Source organism: Heptranchias perlo, chromosome 4, assembly GCF_035084215.1.
Source record: "Heptranchias perlo isolate sHepPer1 chromosome 4, sHepPer1.hap1, whole genome shotgun sequence".
NCBI classification, from domain to species: Eukaryota; Metazoa; Chordata; class Chondrichthyes; order Hexanchiformes; family Hexanchidae; genus Heptranchias; species Heptranchias perlo.
This window is the reverse complement of record NC_090328.1, coordinates 50,776,169-50,793,673: the sequence shown is the minus strand read 5'-3', so window position 1 is coordinate 50,793,673 and position 17,505 is coordinate 50,776,169. Positions and strand designations below refer to the sequence as shown.

General features: G+C 41.7%; 1 protein-coding gene across 4 annotated transcripts in view; it reads right to left on the bottom strand.

Moving 5' to 3' along the window:
- The window catches only part of pam (peptidylglycine alpha-amidating monooxygenase), a 276,130-nt gene that overhangs the window by 70,231 nt on the left and 188,394 nt on the right, over positions 1 to 17,505 (bottom strand). For all 4 annotated transcript variants that reach the window (XM_067982909.1, XM_067982913.1, XM_067982911.1 and 1 more), the window contains exons 11-13: positions 11,047 to 11,123; positions 9,592 to 9,695; positions 558 to 739 (exon numbers count right to left, since the gene is read on the bottom strand). In XM_067982909.1, coding sequence (XP_067839010.1) covers positions 558 to 739; positions 9,592 to 9,695; positions 11,047 to 11,123 — 363 coding nt within the window. The remainder of the gene's footprint in view (positions 1 to 557; positions 740 to 9,591; positions 9,696 to 11,046; positions 11,124 to 17,505) is intronic.

Here is a 17,505-nt window from a genome sequence, read left to right as displayed (position 1 = left end):
TTTTCGCATTTTCAGTCAGTCACACAGGCTTCTGCCCTTGGGCACTGCATCTTGTGCACCTTGCACTTCCAGCAGGCACCCAAGATGCGCCCATCCTGGCATGGGCATTCCACCTGATTGTTATAAATTTATCAACCTGACCCTGGTCCCAGTGTGGGTCACCCGAGGATTCCCTCTCCACCACACTTATAATGGCAGAGTGGGATCGAGGAGTATTGGCCCAACTGTCAGTGCTGACAGTTGCCATGTATAAATGTCACAATTAATTAAGGTACATTGAAGCTTATCTGTATATGTATAATGGTGGCCCCAGAAGCAGCAGTTTCCATCAGGACTGAAATCAAAATCTTTCAAGCCATTGGGAGAGGCATCTGAGTGATTAGGGGGACACATAATTAATAGACCACTAATGCCAGAATCACTCACTCTCTAAAGTCGAAGTTTTTTGTATGTATTTCATTTTGATGAAAGGATTTTGATGAATAATTCAACAGTAATATTTCTATACCATAAAATGTCTATGTAGTAGCTCAGGACATTTAATAAAATCTAATCACCTGTATGATGTCCATGCATAGCCATATCTGGGCTGACAGGGATCGGGATGTTTGCCTCTGGAGGAATATGTTTAAACAATTCAGGACTACCTTCTTGCATGCAGAACATGTATGGCTTGGCATGCTTAGCTTCCATGTAATACATGATATACAAGTTGCACATCTCATCTTTGGATGTTCCTCTATAAACAAAGCAAAATAATTGCATGCTTAATACATTCAAACAGTTTTGCCATATGTTTTATATCTCAGCATCCAAAATACAAACTTTTCCTTACAAATTATCAGTAGAATTTCTATTGATCTTCCAATGTGCTATGTTAAGAGGAGGGTTCACCAAAACCAATTCTCCATCTCACTCGTCCCATCAAGTAGAGACAGAGGTCAGAACCTAGGTGCTTTCCATTGGAAGGGAGAAGTCAGAAGAGTCACTGTTGGCCACCCTCACAGATCAAAGAGCTGGCTCAAAATTGCATTGGCAAAGGTCTGGTAACGGTGCCTTGCTCATCCTCTTGACATGGAAAATGGTGCAAAATATAGAACGGAAAGTTTATATTACATATATAAATAGCTCCACTAATTTGCTCAACTCAAGAAAGCTATGGGAAAGCAGTGAATGGAGGCCAGGTTATTCCTCATAACAGCAAGGAAATAAATAAAATTAGAGGTGCTGTGTAAACCTGTTAAAGTATCAAATAGCGAAAAAAGGCTACTGTGTAAATACCATAAAATGCCATATTACAAAATGGAAAAGTGTTCAAATGAACTATTTTAACCATTTGCTACCTTTTTCCACTGGCAAAAGAAGGTAGGTAGGTTGTGGCTGGTATGAGATTATATGGACATTGCAGGCAGAAAAATTAATGTTTAAGTTGTGAGATCTAGAGAGGGAACATCTGCAATCAAAGAGCATAATTAACTTTTGAAAATAATGATCTGCTGAAAAACAATAAGCAAAAGGACCTTGAGGGTGGTTAAGATAAGAAAATTGGTCATAAACAAGTTGGGTATAAATATAGGTAGTGCAGCTGTTATCTGTTCAAACAGACATCGGAAGAAGGGAGCTTAGAAGTCACTGTATTATTTCTGTTGTCTGGAAATTGAGTAAATATACTCTGTTATTTTGCAGTACTGATAATGAAGTAATTGAAGTCCTTATTGTTGTAAGCTTGCTTATCTGCTGTCCGAAATCATAAGATTCCTATCATTAGAGTGAACAGAGATTGATCACTGGGCTATTCTCACACACTTAGTTGTGTAGGTGAAGGCCAGGGAACAGTCACCACTTGCCCTCTGAAGTGAGAAAATAACCTAAAAAGAGGGGTAAATACATCACACAAAATAATTCAAAACTACCTAAGCTAATCAAAATAACCCTAAATATAACGGCATCGAAACCTTTTCACACTAAGCTTATTAAATGATATAATTATGAGTAGTCTTGGTTAGTAAAATGTGAATAACGTAGGCCCAGAATGCACCGAAAATCTCATCAGATAATTTCCGGAAGTTTCCTTAACAAATGCAATCAAAAGCATAACTATTACGTTTAAAGGTATAATTTTTGGTCTATCTTAATTATCAATGATGTGGAGATGCTGGTGATGGACTGGGGTGGACAGATGTAAGGAGTCATACAACACCAGGTTATAGTTCAACAGCTTTATTTGAAATCACAAGCTTTTGGAGCTTTGCTCCTTCGTCAGGTGAGTTACTCTCTCACTCACCTGACGAAGGAGCAAAGCTCCAAAAGCTTGTGATTTCAAATAAAGCTGTTGGACTATAACCTGGTGTTGTGCGGCTCCTTACATTAATTATCAATGAGATTGGGCGTAACTGACTACAAACATATTTATGAATGCTGGAGAAATACTGTTAAATCACACCTTATTAGAAATGCACTCAACTATAAGAGGATTTCTTTCGTACTTAAACTGTTGTAGTTTCATTACAAAACCAGAGTATAAAACACGCCGTAACAAAACCAGATTTTATCAAGATTAGGAAAGGTAATTCTATGTAGTCTTTCTGGTGAACACTAATTTTCACAACTAAGACAAACATTTTAATGCAAGATAACATACATAATTTTTTCTTCAAATGTTACTATTTTTCATGAAAATACACAAAAATTCAATAGTCTATATATCATTTAACAACTACATCTGTATGCTCCCTTTGAAGATTTCATTCAAAAATTAATGCATAATAGATTTTACTGAGATATAACTATTAATAAAAATGATAATTACTTTCCAAGATAGCGTTATGTGGATTACAAATTAGGATACTGGATGTGAATTTCAATCTGGTGATACTTGCACTTCTTCTAATGCGTTTTTCAGTTTTAGCTGATGAGTGAAGGAAAACTAGCTTTGAGTTCAACATCAAGCTGCTTAAGCATGCCTGTGTCTCCAAGGAAACTCCATTGATGGAATCCATAGGAATGTTGAGAGTTGGTACTTCTGGTTCTTATAATTGACAAGAATGATGTAGATGCAGAGAACAGGGGAGAAAAAACAATGTAGAAGCTACAAGCCATTTTGATGGGCCCAGATTTTGCTGCAAAAACAACAAAAGGCTAACAGCACTATTTATACCCAAATCAGACAACAAATTCCGGCCAGCGGAGATGCGCAGTTAAACGCGAACATCTGGAAGTTGCTGTACGAGATGCGCCGCTCCCCCATAAGCTGTGCGAAAACGGCATCTCGCTGTCTGGCTCCCCATTCAAATGTATTGAACGGTGTAGATACGGACTAAACTTGCCACAAAAAGTTAGTGCTTGTCCATTCCAGTCTAAGCACCCTTTTAACAGGGCATGATAAATCTTAATTACTGACAAACAACCTGTCCGGCACTGAAAATTAACTTTTATAACTGTGGAGTTTCATTCCTTCACCTTTTAATTGTTGGGAGATTTTTTTTAAAATTTGAATTATTTTTTTACTTTTTCTTTTTGTCTCTTATCTCTCTCTCTAAATCCAGTCTTTCTTTCCCTCTCTTTATTTCGTTTTCTCTACCTGATTTGACATTGAATTCACTATTCTAACTTACACTTTTTGGTTCGGACTTTGCGCTGCTCATTAATGATTGTTCAATTGAATTGGTTAAGGAGAGACACAGTTGCTTGCCATGTTCACACAGATCCCAGATGCCCTGTGGAGTTTGGATCTCCCGCTGGCAGCAACTTGCCATGCAAAACCCCGCAGAAAGTCTTTGGGCAAGAGAAAATCTAATGAACTGCTAGCGCTGTTCATTAGCTGCTCACAGCAAAATCTGGCCCATTTTGTTTTGCATTTATAAAAATATAGGAAACCCTCACCAACGACTTCAGTTATACTGTATTTTTGTTGCTCTCATAACCCAGTACAGAAAAAAAATATCAATACTAGATGTGCAAATCAAAATGCCTATTTGTACCCATGGTCTATTGCGCAAGTGAAACAATAACGATTATGTAGCAGTTTCATTTATGCTAAGTACCACCATTGTAATGAGGCAGATTTTGCTGTCAAAATAACAGAGAGGCTAATAGCGCTCGCTGTTATTTAAGTGTAAATGGTACAGCAACTTCAGGTGAGATGCAGATGCGCAGTTAAATGCCAATACCCAAAGGTTGCTGTCTGAGTTGTGCCGCCCTGCCATTAGCTTCGCGAAAACGGCATTTCGCTGTCTACCTCAGCATTGAAATGCATTGAGTGGCGTGAAGTTGCTGTATTTGCACGGTAGGTACGAGTTAAACGCGCCACATTAAGTTAAGTCTTGTCATTTCAAGCATAAGTACCCTTTTAATGAAGTGATAATTGTTAATTACTGCTAATCAACCTCTCTGGCACTGAAAATTAACTATTACAAGTGTGGAGTCTCATTCCTTCAGGTATAAATTGATGTTGGAGATTTTAAAAATGTCAAATTTAAAATTAAAAAAAGTTTTTTTTTAAACTTTTCCTTTGTCTCTTTTTTCTCTCTCAATCCAATCTTCCTTTCCCTCCCTTTGTTTAACTTTCTGTACCTGATTTGACATTGAATTCACCCACTCTAAATTACACTTCCTTCTCAGTCCTTGTGCTGTTTATTTCTCAATCCTTCAATCTCATTGGTTAAGGAGATATACAGTTCCTTGCCTTGTTCACTCAGGTCCCAGATGCCGTTTCCCTCGTTGTGACGCTATCAGCTCGCACTTTCAGCAGCTTGCCACACAAAAAAATTTTAAAACCTTAATATGCAAGAGCAAGTATAACTAACAGCAGGTATGAGAACATAGGAACTTAGGAACAGGAGTGGGCCATTTAACCCCTCGAGCCAGTTCCAACATTCAATGAGATCATGGTTGATCTGTGACCGAACTCCATATGCTCACTGTAGCCCCATATCCCTTAATACCTTTGGTTAACAAAAATTTATCCATCTCAGATTTAAAATTAACAATTAAGCTAGCATCAACTGCCGTTTGCAGAAGGGAGTTCCAAACTTCTACCACCCTTTGCGAGGAGAAGTGTTTCCTAACTTCATTCTTAAAGTCCTGGCTCTGATTTTTAGGTTACGTCCCCGAGTCCGAGATTCCCCAACCAGCGGAAATAGTTGCTCTCTACCTACCCTTAATATTTTGAAAACTTCGATCAAATCACCCCATAATCTTCTAAATTCCAGGGAATACATCCCTAGTTTGTATAATCTCGTAATTTAACCCTTGGAGTCCAGGTATCATTCTAGTAAATCTACCCTGTACTCCCTCCAAGGCCAATATATTCTTCTAAGGTGCAGTGCCCAGAACTGAACACAGTACTCCAGGTGTGGTCTAACCAGGGCTTTGTATAGCTGTAGCATAACGTCTACCCCCTTGTATTCTAGTCCTCTGGATATAAAGGCCAGCATTCCATTAGCCTTTTTGCTTATTTTTCATACCTGTCCATGACATTTTAATGATTTAAAGATGCCGTTTGATGCCCTGCTACAGCAAAATCTGGGCCATTGCTGTCGCTTTTCCTCCTCGATGGACCATGAGGGATCTGACGGATATATATCCAGCAGAACGAACATTCCTCCCTAAACTCGCTAAACACTAGAAGCACAGATTTTCTTTGGCGGGGGAGGGGGAAAGGTGGCAGGAAAGGGGTGTAGTGGGATTGTAGGTGCTTCGGAAGAAAGATGTGTGGCAACTGACAAGTATGACTCTGAAGTTGAGGGCCCTCATTGTAGTAACATCAAGGAAGCTTTTTCCTCGTTGCAGGCAGCAATGCAGCGTGTTGCAGCTGCAATGGAATCTGCGGCTGTCCCCCAACTCAGAAGCAGCCAGGGACCAGTGATTCCACCTGCACATTTCCTACAATTAATAATTTTTAAAAACTCAGCCTGATGCAATCATAATGATATATATGATTCATTTGTATATCTGTTTTTATTTGAAACATGGGAAAGGGTATAGAGAAACCATGTCGGGAACTGGATCTTTGTTGTAGTATGTCCCTTGTTCTACTGCAGGTTCTGTCTGTCTCCCAAACTCAAGTTATAAAAAAGATGCATCTATGTGCCCCAAAGCAACCTATAATAACTAAGAATGTTATGTGACCACATATATAAACCACACAAAATTGACTCAAAATATGCAACAATTGTGACGGCACGGCATTCCTTTAAACATACATCGCTCAAACAATAGCTGAAAGGAACTTATTAATGGCAGATTGAAATCAATTATTAAAGATGAATATAATAGAAGTACAGGTTTTTTAATGCAAATGATTGCACAGGCAATGAAAGATGCGTGGTGAAACTGAAGAATTTCACAGCAGGATTCTAGGCATCAGAACAATTGAGCTGGTGAATTTAATTATTGTTTTCATCCTCATGAGTTCAATAGCTTTTTATCATTTAACAGATGTGCTCAGTACATTTTTTTTTCTTTACATCATTCATGCACTGATGTTCGTTGAAGGGCTCCCACCTTTGAAGAATGATTTTCATTTAATTTATGGTCCTTCATTGTGTGCCAAGATTAATTGGCAATTGCGACAATGTAGCAGATACCCGTCAAAGCTGCGGAGGTGGACTGTTTACTTCTTGGAAAAATACGTCAATGGTGACTTTCGTTCTGGTGTCATACTGCATTCACTTATTCACCCTGGCAACAATAATGACATGCTACCTACCTTGAGCAAACAGAAGAGAAAATAGCAAGACAGTTCAGCCAAAGGGAACAAGCCTCTAAGCTGAACTGAGCTGTTCAGAATCCTCCAGGTTCACACTGACTGGATCTAAGCTTAGGCAAAATGCTACAGGAATGTGATGAGCCACATCCTGTGACAGCTACTTACGCAAGCTCCAAGAATAACAGGAGCACCATTAAATAACCAGACAGAAACTGATCTTTTAACAAGTATATGTGTCATGACAGGTTTCCAGGCAAGAAAGTTGTTTTCCCTTGCTACTGCATCAAACAAAAATGTCATATACATGATACTTGTATTTGCAGGAATTTTGAATGGGCATGGTCAGCCAGCAGCCAAAACTATTAGATTCATAACCATAAATTAGCACTGTGGCAATCAATCAAATATTCAACTACAAATATTTGTTCATAATCAGAATACTGTTGCTTTTGTATGACCATCACTGGCCATTAATTGCAAGAAAATTTGTCATTAAGAATAATTAGAGTACAATTAAACTGAAGAAAATAGTAGGTAAACTTTTCACCTAACATCTCTTAAAAAAAAATCTTGCAACCAAATTGGATCCGTAGTGTCACTCCTCAAATGTGTCATATGTCCAAAATTAAAAATTAGTTTGGGCTCAAATATCCACAATCTGTTAAGTTAACCGTGCTGAATATCCCAAATATCCATTTGACTTGGTTTTCCAGTTGACATAACTACTTTCTTCTTAAAAGACAATGCAACTCATAACCAATGGCAGAGATAAGTCACAGATGGTGAACCCCCTTCCCCAATCTTAGGCCTCTGACCCCACATAAGAAGGAAGCCTTGAAGCTCCAGGTATGCAAGCAGGAAAAGGAGTGGGATTCAGGGAAGTAGGTGGGAAAGTACCAGCTGCAGGTTGATCAGAATAGTCATCTGCTCTTCCCTCTTAGGCTTCTGCAGCACAAGCAATTTGTGATCAAAATACATGATGAAACCCTCATGTTATTCTTTGTACTGAAAGTATAATGGTATCTGTGCTCTTCAGCTACCTATGCTTTCCTCTCTCCTTCTCCTAGGTGTGCCACAGCAACGAGCTAAGGAACAGGAAGAGAAACCTGGCCCCTCTGCTTCAGGACTTATCAGCACTACTTCACTTACATTGTCAATCACCCTCCCCCTTCCAAGCACCAGCCCAGAGAGACATACTTGAGAGGCCTTAGTAAGCCAGAGGAAAATGCACAGGGTGATGCACGGAACATGTGTGGGCAAGGGGAGCTTGGGATGGGAGAGAAGGCAGAGCTTGTTGGCTGGAAGGTTCTCGATCCAGTTTTGAAAGAAGGATGCCATCAGAGCATGGAAAATATGTGCAGGTACTGGAGACATTATTCAAGAATGTGCAACAGGTGGGGTCAATTGGAGTCTACTCACATCAGCGGCACCACGATGGATATGTGCACGGCACTGCAACTCACCCTGGAGCACATGGCACCTCCAGGCTAATCGGCAGTAGAAACCCCCACTACATAGGCTTCAGTCCTTGTTTCTGCAATGAAGGAACCTACTGCTGCCATAGAAGCCTTCGGGGCAGATTGGAGAAGGCTGAGACTGGGATGCAGAGAAGGATCTCTCCGAGTTTCAACAATGTGATTGGCAGCATGCAGTTAGCTTTCCTTGAAGGATAGTAGCCATGCAAAGCCAGTGCTCAGTACCAGTAGCATGACAGGCATGCACTCCCATATGGTGTCATCTCTCAAGATAGTACTACATGCATGCCTTCTTGCCAGCCCCTCAGATACCTGCATATGTGGAAGGAAAGAGAAAGAGGCAAGCTGCCCTTGCAGCAGCACAGGAAATGCAGCCTGCAGCAGGTTCCTTTCAGGACTCAGCTGTCCTGAGATCAAGACCATCTAAGTCTCAAAAGGCTCCTGGAGGAACACAGCAGCCAGTCACTGCAAACCCTCCTGTCATCGATGGAGTACCGAGAAGCACGAGATTATGGTTCAATGGACACAAGTGATAGGAGCACCAAAGCGAAGCACAGTGAAAAAAAAATTTAGAAGTGATGTAATTATTATATAGGTATTTTACATCAATAAGAATATAAATTTGTATCGAATCAACATTATATCTATAATGTATTAAAATGATGTGTCTGCATGCACTTCCTTTCTGTGGTCACGTTTTTGTTATACTTCCGTATTATAAATTCTTATGTCCACATTTGTAATGGAAACGCCTGTGTAAACTTGTCACACTGATTATGTAATTGCAGGTGGCTCTGGAATAGTTTACTGAGCAGTCAGCGCCAGCTCCGCTCCCATTTGATTGTTTTCCCAAGTGATTTTTACTTTTAGGTTAATGAGCTCTTAAAAAATATCAATTTGAAAAGTAAGTTATGTTTTTAAGTTTTTAATCTTCTCCCCACTCCAGGTTTTAACTGCATCCCTCACCCCTGTTGCATGAGTTGAATACCACTGACTCTGGAGGTCCCCTCTGCCCACAGTCTCTCCCCATTTAAATTCAAATTTGCATAAATGGTCATCAAGACAATTACAACTGGCAAAAACTGAGGTTGCTGAAGTTGTACATAAATGAACATGGATCTTTTCCTCATGTAAATTGCACTTGCCAGTCATATGGGAATTATAAACTGTTATAAGCCATGGCGCAACATTCAATAAACAATTTATTGCCCAATAACAATGAGAAACCATTGAGGTTATCTTAAATGCCTTTCAAAACAAAATCTGGATAATACAACTACCTTGAGAAATTAAGATAAATGATGTACAATCACTAGGGACCCTGTATTTTCAGAAGTAAGACGTACACTTAATTTTTCAAATAAAAAACGTTACTCCTGCTATTAAGTGGGCCGTTTTGAGACTTACCCTATCCGTGTAACAGTTGTCCTTCCTTTGCCTGTGAATACACATCTAGCTGTAATGGTGTCACCATATTTAATATCCATTGGGTTTTCCACATGGTAGAAAGCCTGACAAGAACATACACAAGCAGAAAGTTCCAAAACAATTTTTTTAAAAAGTTAAATGCAATTTTTTAAAAAGCATTAATTGAAATAAATAAAGTGGATAGCTTTTAAAGACAATGGCCCAGAATTTGCTGCCAAAAATAACAGCGAGTTTAATGGCGCTCACCGTTATTAATGTGGAAATTGTACAGAAACTTTTGGCGAGCAAGAGATACTCCATGAATTGCGAAAACGGCATCTCGCCCTTAACCTCCCTGTGAGTTTCACAAAGTTGCTAAATTTGCACATTAATTGCCAATTAAGCTCACTGCAGAAAGTTAGGGATGGTAATTAATAGTGTAAGTACCTTTTTAATGAGGAGATGCAATGCCAATCAACCTCTCCAGCCCAGAAAGGGAACAATTTAAACTGTGGAGTCTCATTCCTACAGGTAGTAAACTGTTAGAGATTTTTAAAATTAAAATTTTTTTTCTCTCTTACTTCTCCTTTGTTGCCCTTTTTTTTCTCTCTTAATCCAATGTACAGGGCTTTGGTGAGGCCTCACATGGAGTACTATGTACAGTTTTGGTCTCCTTATCTAAGGAAGGATGTACTTGCCTTAGAGGCGGTACAACGAAGGTTCACTAGGTTAAATCCTGGGATGAGGGGGTTGTCCTATGAGGAGAGATTGAGCAGAATGGGACTATACTCTCTGGAGTTTAGAAGAATGAGAGGTGATCTCATTGAAACATACAAGATTCTGAGAGAGCTTGACAGGGTAGATGCTGAGAGGTTGTTTCCCATGGCTGGAGAGTCTAGAACCAGGGGGCACAGTCTCAGGATAAGAGGTCAGCCATTTAAGACTGGATTTAGGATTGAAGATTTGGACTCCAAGGGAATCGGGCAGGAAAGCTGAGGTCGAAGATCAGCCACGATCTTATTGAATGGCGGAGCAGGCTCGAGACGTCGTATGGCCCACTCCTGCTCCTATTTCTTATGTTGAATCTTTCTTTCCCTTTCTGTACCTGATTTGACTCTAATCCGGCACAGGCTCAATGGGCCGAATGGCCTCCTTCTGTGCTATAACTATTCTATGATAATTCATCCACTCTAATTTACCTTCTTCTCCATCATTTCTCTGTTTCTTTCTCAATCCTTAAAATCTTTTTAAGGAGATAGACTGTTGGTCCCATTGTGCACTAAGGTCCGTTGCCCTCACCACGTGTTACCAGCTCACACTTCCAGCAACTTACAGGGCAAAGGTTTTTCAAGCTGAAGGGTGAGGGGAAATATCTAACTAATGGGGCACGCCGCGAAATGACCCAGTCCAGCAAGATTAGGACCAATATTAGTACGAATTCAGGAACAGACATACCTGCGGCAGTTGTGGACTCTGTCGACCAATTAATGTCCATATTCCATCCCTTACTCTGTATCCACTAACCACCTGACCTAAAATTACAGAAATCAACATCAAATGTACTGTTACTGGCGTAGTTTAAGCAAAAATGTACGTGAATGTAACAATTCAACACACATTATAGTATTTCAAAAAGGTATTACTGGAAACTATGACTAAAGGTCAGTGAATTACAAATTACACGTCTGGTTAACCTGTGCAGTCAGATGAGACAAAAATAACTGGCACATTAACATATTACTTTCTCTACTTAGTATTGATTAAAATACAATTCTATTTCCAGAAACTAGCTGTAGAATTGAAATGAACAGATTCATGTTCTTTCCATACATCTAGTGATGACAGCAGTAAAGTTAAACAATTATCTGGGTTATACTGATATTAAAGATAGTTTAACTAATTGCTTTGACGTTGAAATTCTTTCTTCATTAGAAATTTTGAAAGTGCTGAAGACTGCACATTTCAGCATAATTGATTTAAAATAATACATGAATTCGGGTCTTTGACGGCAATATTACTAGTGTCAGATTACAAATGTAAAATATTAAAATTACTAAATTGCCAATGATAAACAGGGAAATTAAATATTGCCCTACTTAGTCTCTTTGTAATAACTACTAATGTTCCTATTATCTATAGTTCCAATACTTTACTCCTTTTTATTCCCAGAAAAGCATGTTGCAAAACATGCTGACACAATACCAACGTTGTTGCACAATGAATGAGAACATACTTAAAAGGTCTTTCGAACCATAAAAGTCCAATACTGCTATGGACATTTCCATAGTGCCAATGGATTTTACAATTGAACTTACATTTCAGCCCCGTATCTGTTCTGCAAACTAGCCATGCTTAATCATTCTTATCCACAAGTACTGCTTAATTCCACATATCAACTTCTTTCAATGAAGTGATCTGAATGGCTGAAGTCAAGGACTTCTCCACATTATGAAAAATATGCCCATAATCAGTCAACTGAATGTGCCATACAGCTATTGAGATAGGAATATTAGCTTTCCTCCCTCCAAGGTGGAACAATCACATTCGATGAGGCACTTCTACCTCAAAATTTGACCAAGAATTGACAAACTTATTACTATCTTGCACCTGTCAACTTTTCCAACATTTTACTTGCCACTCAATGTGGTTGATTCTTAATTGCCCTCTGAAATGGCCTAGCAAGCCACTCAGTTGTAAAATCTCGCTAAAAAAAAGTCGCAATAAGAATAAAACCGGACGGACGACCCAGCATCAGACTACGAGGCACCGGACACGACAAAGACAAACCAAGCCCAGTCGATCCTGCAAAGTCCTCCTCACTAACATCTGGGGACTTGTGCCAAAATTGGGAGAGCTGTCCCACAGACTAGTCAAGCAACAGCCGAACAAAGCCATACTCACAGAATCATACCTTTCAGCCAACGTCCCAGACGCATCCATCACCATCCCTGGGTATGTCCTGTCCCACCGGCAGGACAGACCCACCAGAGGTGGCGGTACAGTGATATACAGTCAGGAGGGAGTGGCCCTGGGAGTCCTCAACATTGACTCTGGACCCCATGAAATCTCATAGCATCAGGTCAAACATGGGCAAGGAAACCTCCTGCTGATTACCACCTACCGTCCTCCCTCAGCTGATGAATCAGTCCTCCTCCATGTTGAACACCACTTGGAGGAAGAACTGAGGGTAGCAAGGGCACAGAATGTACTCTGGGTGGGGGACTTCAATGTCCATCACCAAGAGTGGCTCGGTAGCACCACTACTCACCGAGTTGGCCGAGTCCTGAAGGACATAGTTGCCAGACTGGGCCTGCGGCTCGTGGTGAGCGAACCAACACGAGGGAAAAAACTTACTTGACCTCGTCCTCACCAATCTACCTATCGCAAATGCATCTGTCCATGACCGTATTGGTAGGAGTGACTACGGCACAGTCCTCATGGAGACAAAGTCCCGTCTTCGCACTGAGGACACCATCCAACGTGTTGTGTGGCACTACCACCGTCTTAAATGGGATAGATTCAGAACAGATCTAGCAGCTCAAAACTGGGCATCCATGAGGTGCTGTGGGCCATCAGCAGCAGCAGAATTGTATTCCAGCACAATCTGTAACCTCATGGCCCAGCATATTCCTCAAGCCAGGGGATCAACCCTGGTTCAATGAGGAGTGTAGAAGAGTTTGCCAGGAGCAGCACCAGGCGTACTGAAAAATTAGGTGCCAACCTGGTAAAGCTACAACTCAGGACTACATGCATGCTAAACAGCGGAAGCAACATGCTATATGCAGAGCTAAGCGATTCCACAACCAACGGATCAGATCAAAGCTCTGCAGTCCTGCCACATCCAGTCGTGAATGGTGGTGGACAATTAAACAACTAACGGGAGGAGGAGGCTCTGTAAACATCCCCATCCTCAACGATGGCGGAGTCCAGCTCGTGAGTGCAAAAGACAAGGCTGAAGCGTTTGCAACCATCTTCAGCCAGAAGTGTCGAGTGGATGATCCATCTCGGCCTCCTCCCAATATCCCCACCATCACAGAAGCCAGTCTTCAGCCAATTCGATTCACTCCACGTGATATCAAGAAACAGCTGAGTGCACTGGACATAGCAAAGGCTATGGGCCCCGACAACATCCCGGCTGTAGTGCTGAAGACTTGTGCTCCAGAACTAGCTGCGCCTCTAGCCAAGCTGTTCCAGTACAGCTACAACACTGGCATCTACCCAATGTGAAAAATTGCCCAGGTATGTCCTGTCCACAAAAAGCAGGACAAATCCAATCCGGCCAATTACCGCCCCATCAGTCTACTCTCAATCATCAGCAAAGTGATGGAAGGTGTCGTCGACAGTGCTATCAAGCGGCACTTACTCACCAATAACCTGCTCACCGATGCTCAGTTTGGGTTCCACCAGGACCACTTGGCTCCAGACCTCATTACAGCCTTGGTCCAAACATGGACAAAAGAGCTGAATTCCAGAGGTGAGGTGAGAGTGACTGCTCTTGACATCAAGGCAGCATTTGACCGATTGTAGCACCAAGGAGCCCTAGTAAAATTCCAGTCAATGGGAATCAGAGGGAAAACTCTCCAGTGGCTGGAGTCATACCTGGCACAAAGGAAGATGGTAGTGGTTGTTGGAGGCCAATCATCTCAGACCCAGGATACTGCTGCAGGGGTTTCTCAAGGCAGTGTCCTTGGCCCAACCATCTTCAGCTGCTTCATCAATGACCTTCCCTCCATCATAAGGTCAGAAATGGGGATGTTCGCTGATGATTGCAGTGTTCATTTCCATTCGCATCCCCTCAAATAATGAAGCAGTCCGAGCCCGCATGCAGCAAGACCTGGACAACATCCAGGCTTGGGCTCAAAAGTGGCAAGGAACATTCGCACCAGATAAATGCCAGGCAATGATCATCTCCAACAAGAGAGTCTAACCACCTCCCCTTGACATTCAACGGCATTACCATTGCCGAATCCCCCACCATCAACATCCTGGGGGTCACCATTGACCAGAAACTTAACTGGACCAGCCATATAAATACTGTGGCTACGAGAGCAGGTCAGAGGCTGGGTATTCTGCGGCGAGTGACTCACCTCCTGACTCCACAAAGCCTTTCCACCATCTACAAGGCACAAGTCAGGAGTGTGATGGAATACTCTCCACTTGCCTCGATGAGTGCAGCTCCAACAACACTTAAGAAGCTCAACACCATCCACGACAAAGCAGCCCACTTGATTGGCACCCCATCCACCACCCAAAACTTTCACTCCCTTCACCACCGGCGCACTGTGGCTGCAGTGTGTACCATTCACAGGATGCACTGTAGCAACTCGCCAAGGCTTCTTCGACAGCACCTCCACCACCTAGAAGGAAAAGAGCAGCAGGTACATGGGAACAACACCACCCGCACGTTCCCCTCCAAGTCACACATCATCCCGACTTGGAACTATATCGCCGTTCCTTCATCGTCGCTGGGTCAAAATCCTGGAACTCCCTTCCAAACAGCACTGTGGGAGAACCTTCACCACACGGACTGCAGCTGTTCAAGGCGGCAGCTCACCACCACCTTCTCAAGGGCAATTAGGGATGGGCAATAAATGCCGGCCTCGCCAGCGACGCCCACATCCCATGAACGAATGAAAAAAAAACTCACCGACTTGTCACAAGCTGCTCGCCTCCATGTTACATCCCATATTGCACTGCAACAACATTTTTAAATTTGAATTGTATCCTAAAATTTGTTTGCATCAAAGCAAAATTACTCGGGCTAGTGCTAGGAATTAATGCTCTCTTAAAATAAAATGTTTTTGTGGCAAATATCTATAACACACTGCACAGTCTAATTTTTTAAACCTTTATTGTTAGTCAACAATTTAGTTTGTCTCCTACTATAGAACAGCTAAAATTCATTGGAACTACTGAAGTTTTGGTCCAGTAGCCACAATTTGAAAAATGAATCTTTGAGCCCTGCCATGCCTTACCTATTAAGTGCGTCAAGCATTTGTGTTACTGCTAGGGCGGTCACAGACAGGTACCGTTTAGTATTCAACTAACCGATCAGCAAATCTGTTGCAGTTTGCAATCTATGCACTGTATATTCATAAAATAAATTATTAAAATAGCTACAGAAAAGTTTTGTGACGGTACAAGCATTTTACAGTCGGTGACTATTGTAGCACAGCCTTTTTATTTAAGGGAAAGAAAACAACAAAAAAGGGAACTTGAATCTTAGTTTCTTTGGAGCGTTTTGGGACGTTTTACTACGTTAAAGGCGCAATATAAATCAAGTTGTTGTTGTAAATAATACCACTATTTTGTCCGATCCTTCGGCAAATTTGTCTTGTTCAAACATTAGGATTCTACACTTACATTAAATAAAAGTACACCAGCTATGATTAAATGTTCTTCGTAAAAGAGTTGTGAGATTTGAGAGCCTTTTTGCACCATGATGTTAGAAATTCTTGTGTGTCTGTACACAAAGACACTGTAAGACAGGGATTAAAAGCGCTTTTGATATTGTGAATTCAGAACGTTGGACATTCAGGGAAATGGTTAACTTTGTCCCTTAAACCTGCAGAACAAACTTTTAGCCAGGAAAAAAATGAAGGCAGACAGCTCGGCCCTAATCCACATAGTGTGTGGAAGGGATCCCATTTTCTTCTGGGATGGGTTAATACCAGAGACTAGCCGGAACAATGGAAGGGCAGAAACTGGTAGATAGCTTTTCAATTTTACATTTCAACATTTGGACAATCAATTTAAAAACTGCAAACAGAAATTACCAGAAGTCCTCTAACCGGTTTTTGACATGCAAAAACCACTGATGAGATAAAGGGGCCACAGACCACAAGATCACTCCAGGCCATCAAGAGACAATGAAGGTAGTCAAATCTCCAACATACAGAATGATTAGACAATAGAAGTGTGAAGCACCAATTGAAGACCAATTGTCTGCCATATGAGATCACTTGTAAACAATTTTACAACACCAAGTTATAGTCCAGCGATTTTATTTTTAATCCCACAAACTTTCGGGGGCTTTCCCCTTCCTCAGGCGGTGTGGAAATGACAATTTCGAATCCTTCGCATTTTAAGATCACATAACAAAGCCTGGTGATTACTGCCCGTTGCCAAGGCAATCACAGTGAGCAGACAGAAAGGTGTCATCTAAAAGGCCACTGAATATACAACCCCCCAAAAAAAGAGAGACACAGAACGAAGACAGTCAATGACCCGTTATATTAAAAACAGATAACATTTGTTCGCTGGTGGGGTTACGTGTAGTGTGACATGAACCCAAGATCCCGGTTGAGGCCGTCCTCATGGGTGCGGAACTTGGCTGTTAATTTCTGCTCGACGATTTTGCGTTGTCGTGTGTCTCAAAGGCCGCCTTGGAGTATGTATACCCGAAGGTCGGTGGCTGAATGTCCATGACTGCTGAAGTGTTCCCCGACAGGGAGAGAACCCTCCTGTTTGGCGATTGTTGCGCGGTGTCCGTTCATCCGTTGTCGCAGCGTCTGCATGGTCTCGCCAATGTACCATGCTCTGGGGCATCCTTTCCTGCAACGTATGAGGTAGACAACGTTGGCCGAGTCACAGGAGTATGAACCGTGCACCTGGTGGGTGGTGTCCTCTCGTGTGATGGTGGTATCTGTGTCGATGATCTGGCATGTCTTGCAGAGGTTACCGTGGCAGGGTTGTGTGGTGTCGTGGACGCTGTTCTCCTGAAGGCTGGGTAATTTGCTGCGAACGATGGTTTGTTTGAGGTTGGGTGGCTGTTTAAAGGCGAGTAGTGGAGGTGTGGGGATGGCCATAGCGAGGTGTTCGTCATCATTGATGACATGTTGAAGGCTGCGGAGAACATGGCGTAGTTTCTCCGCTCCGGGGAAGTACTGGACGATGAAGGGTACTCTGTTGGTT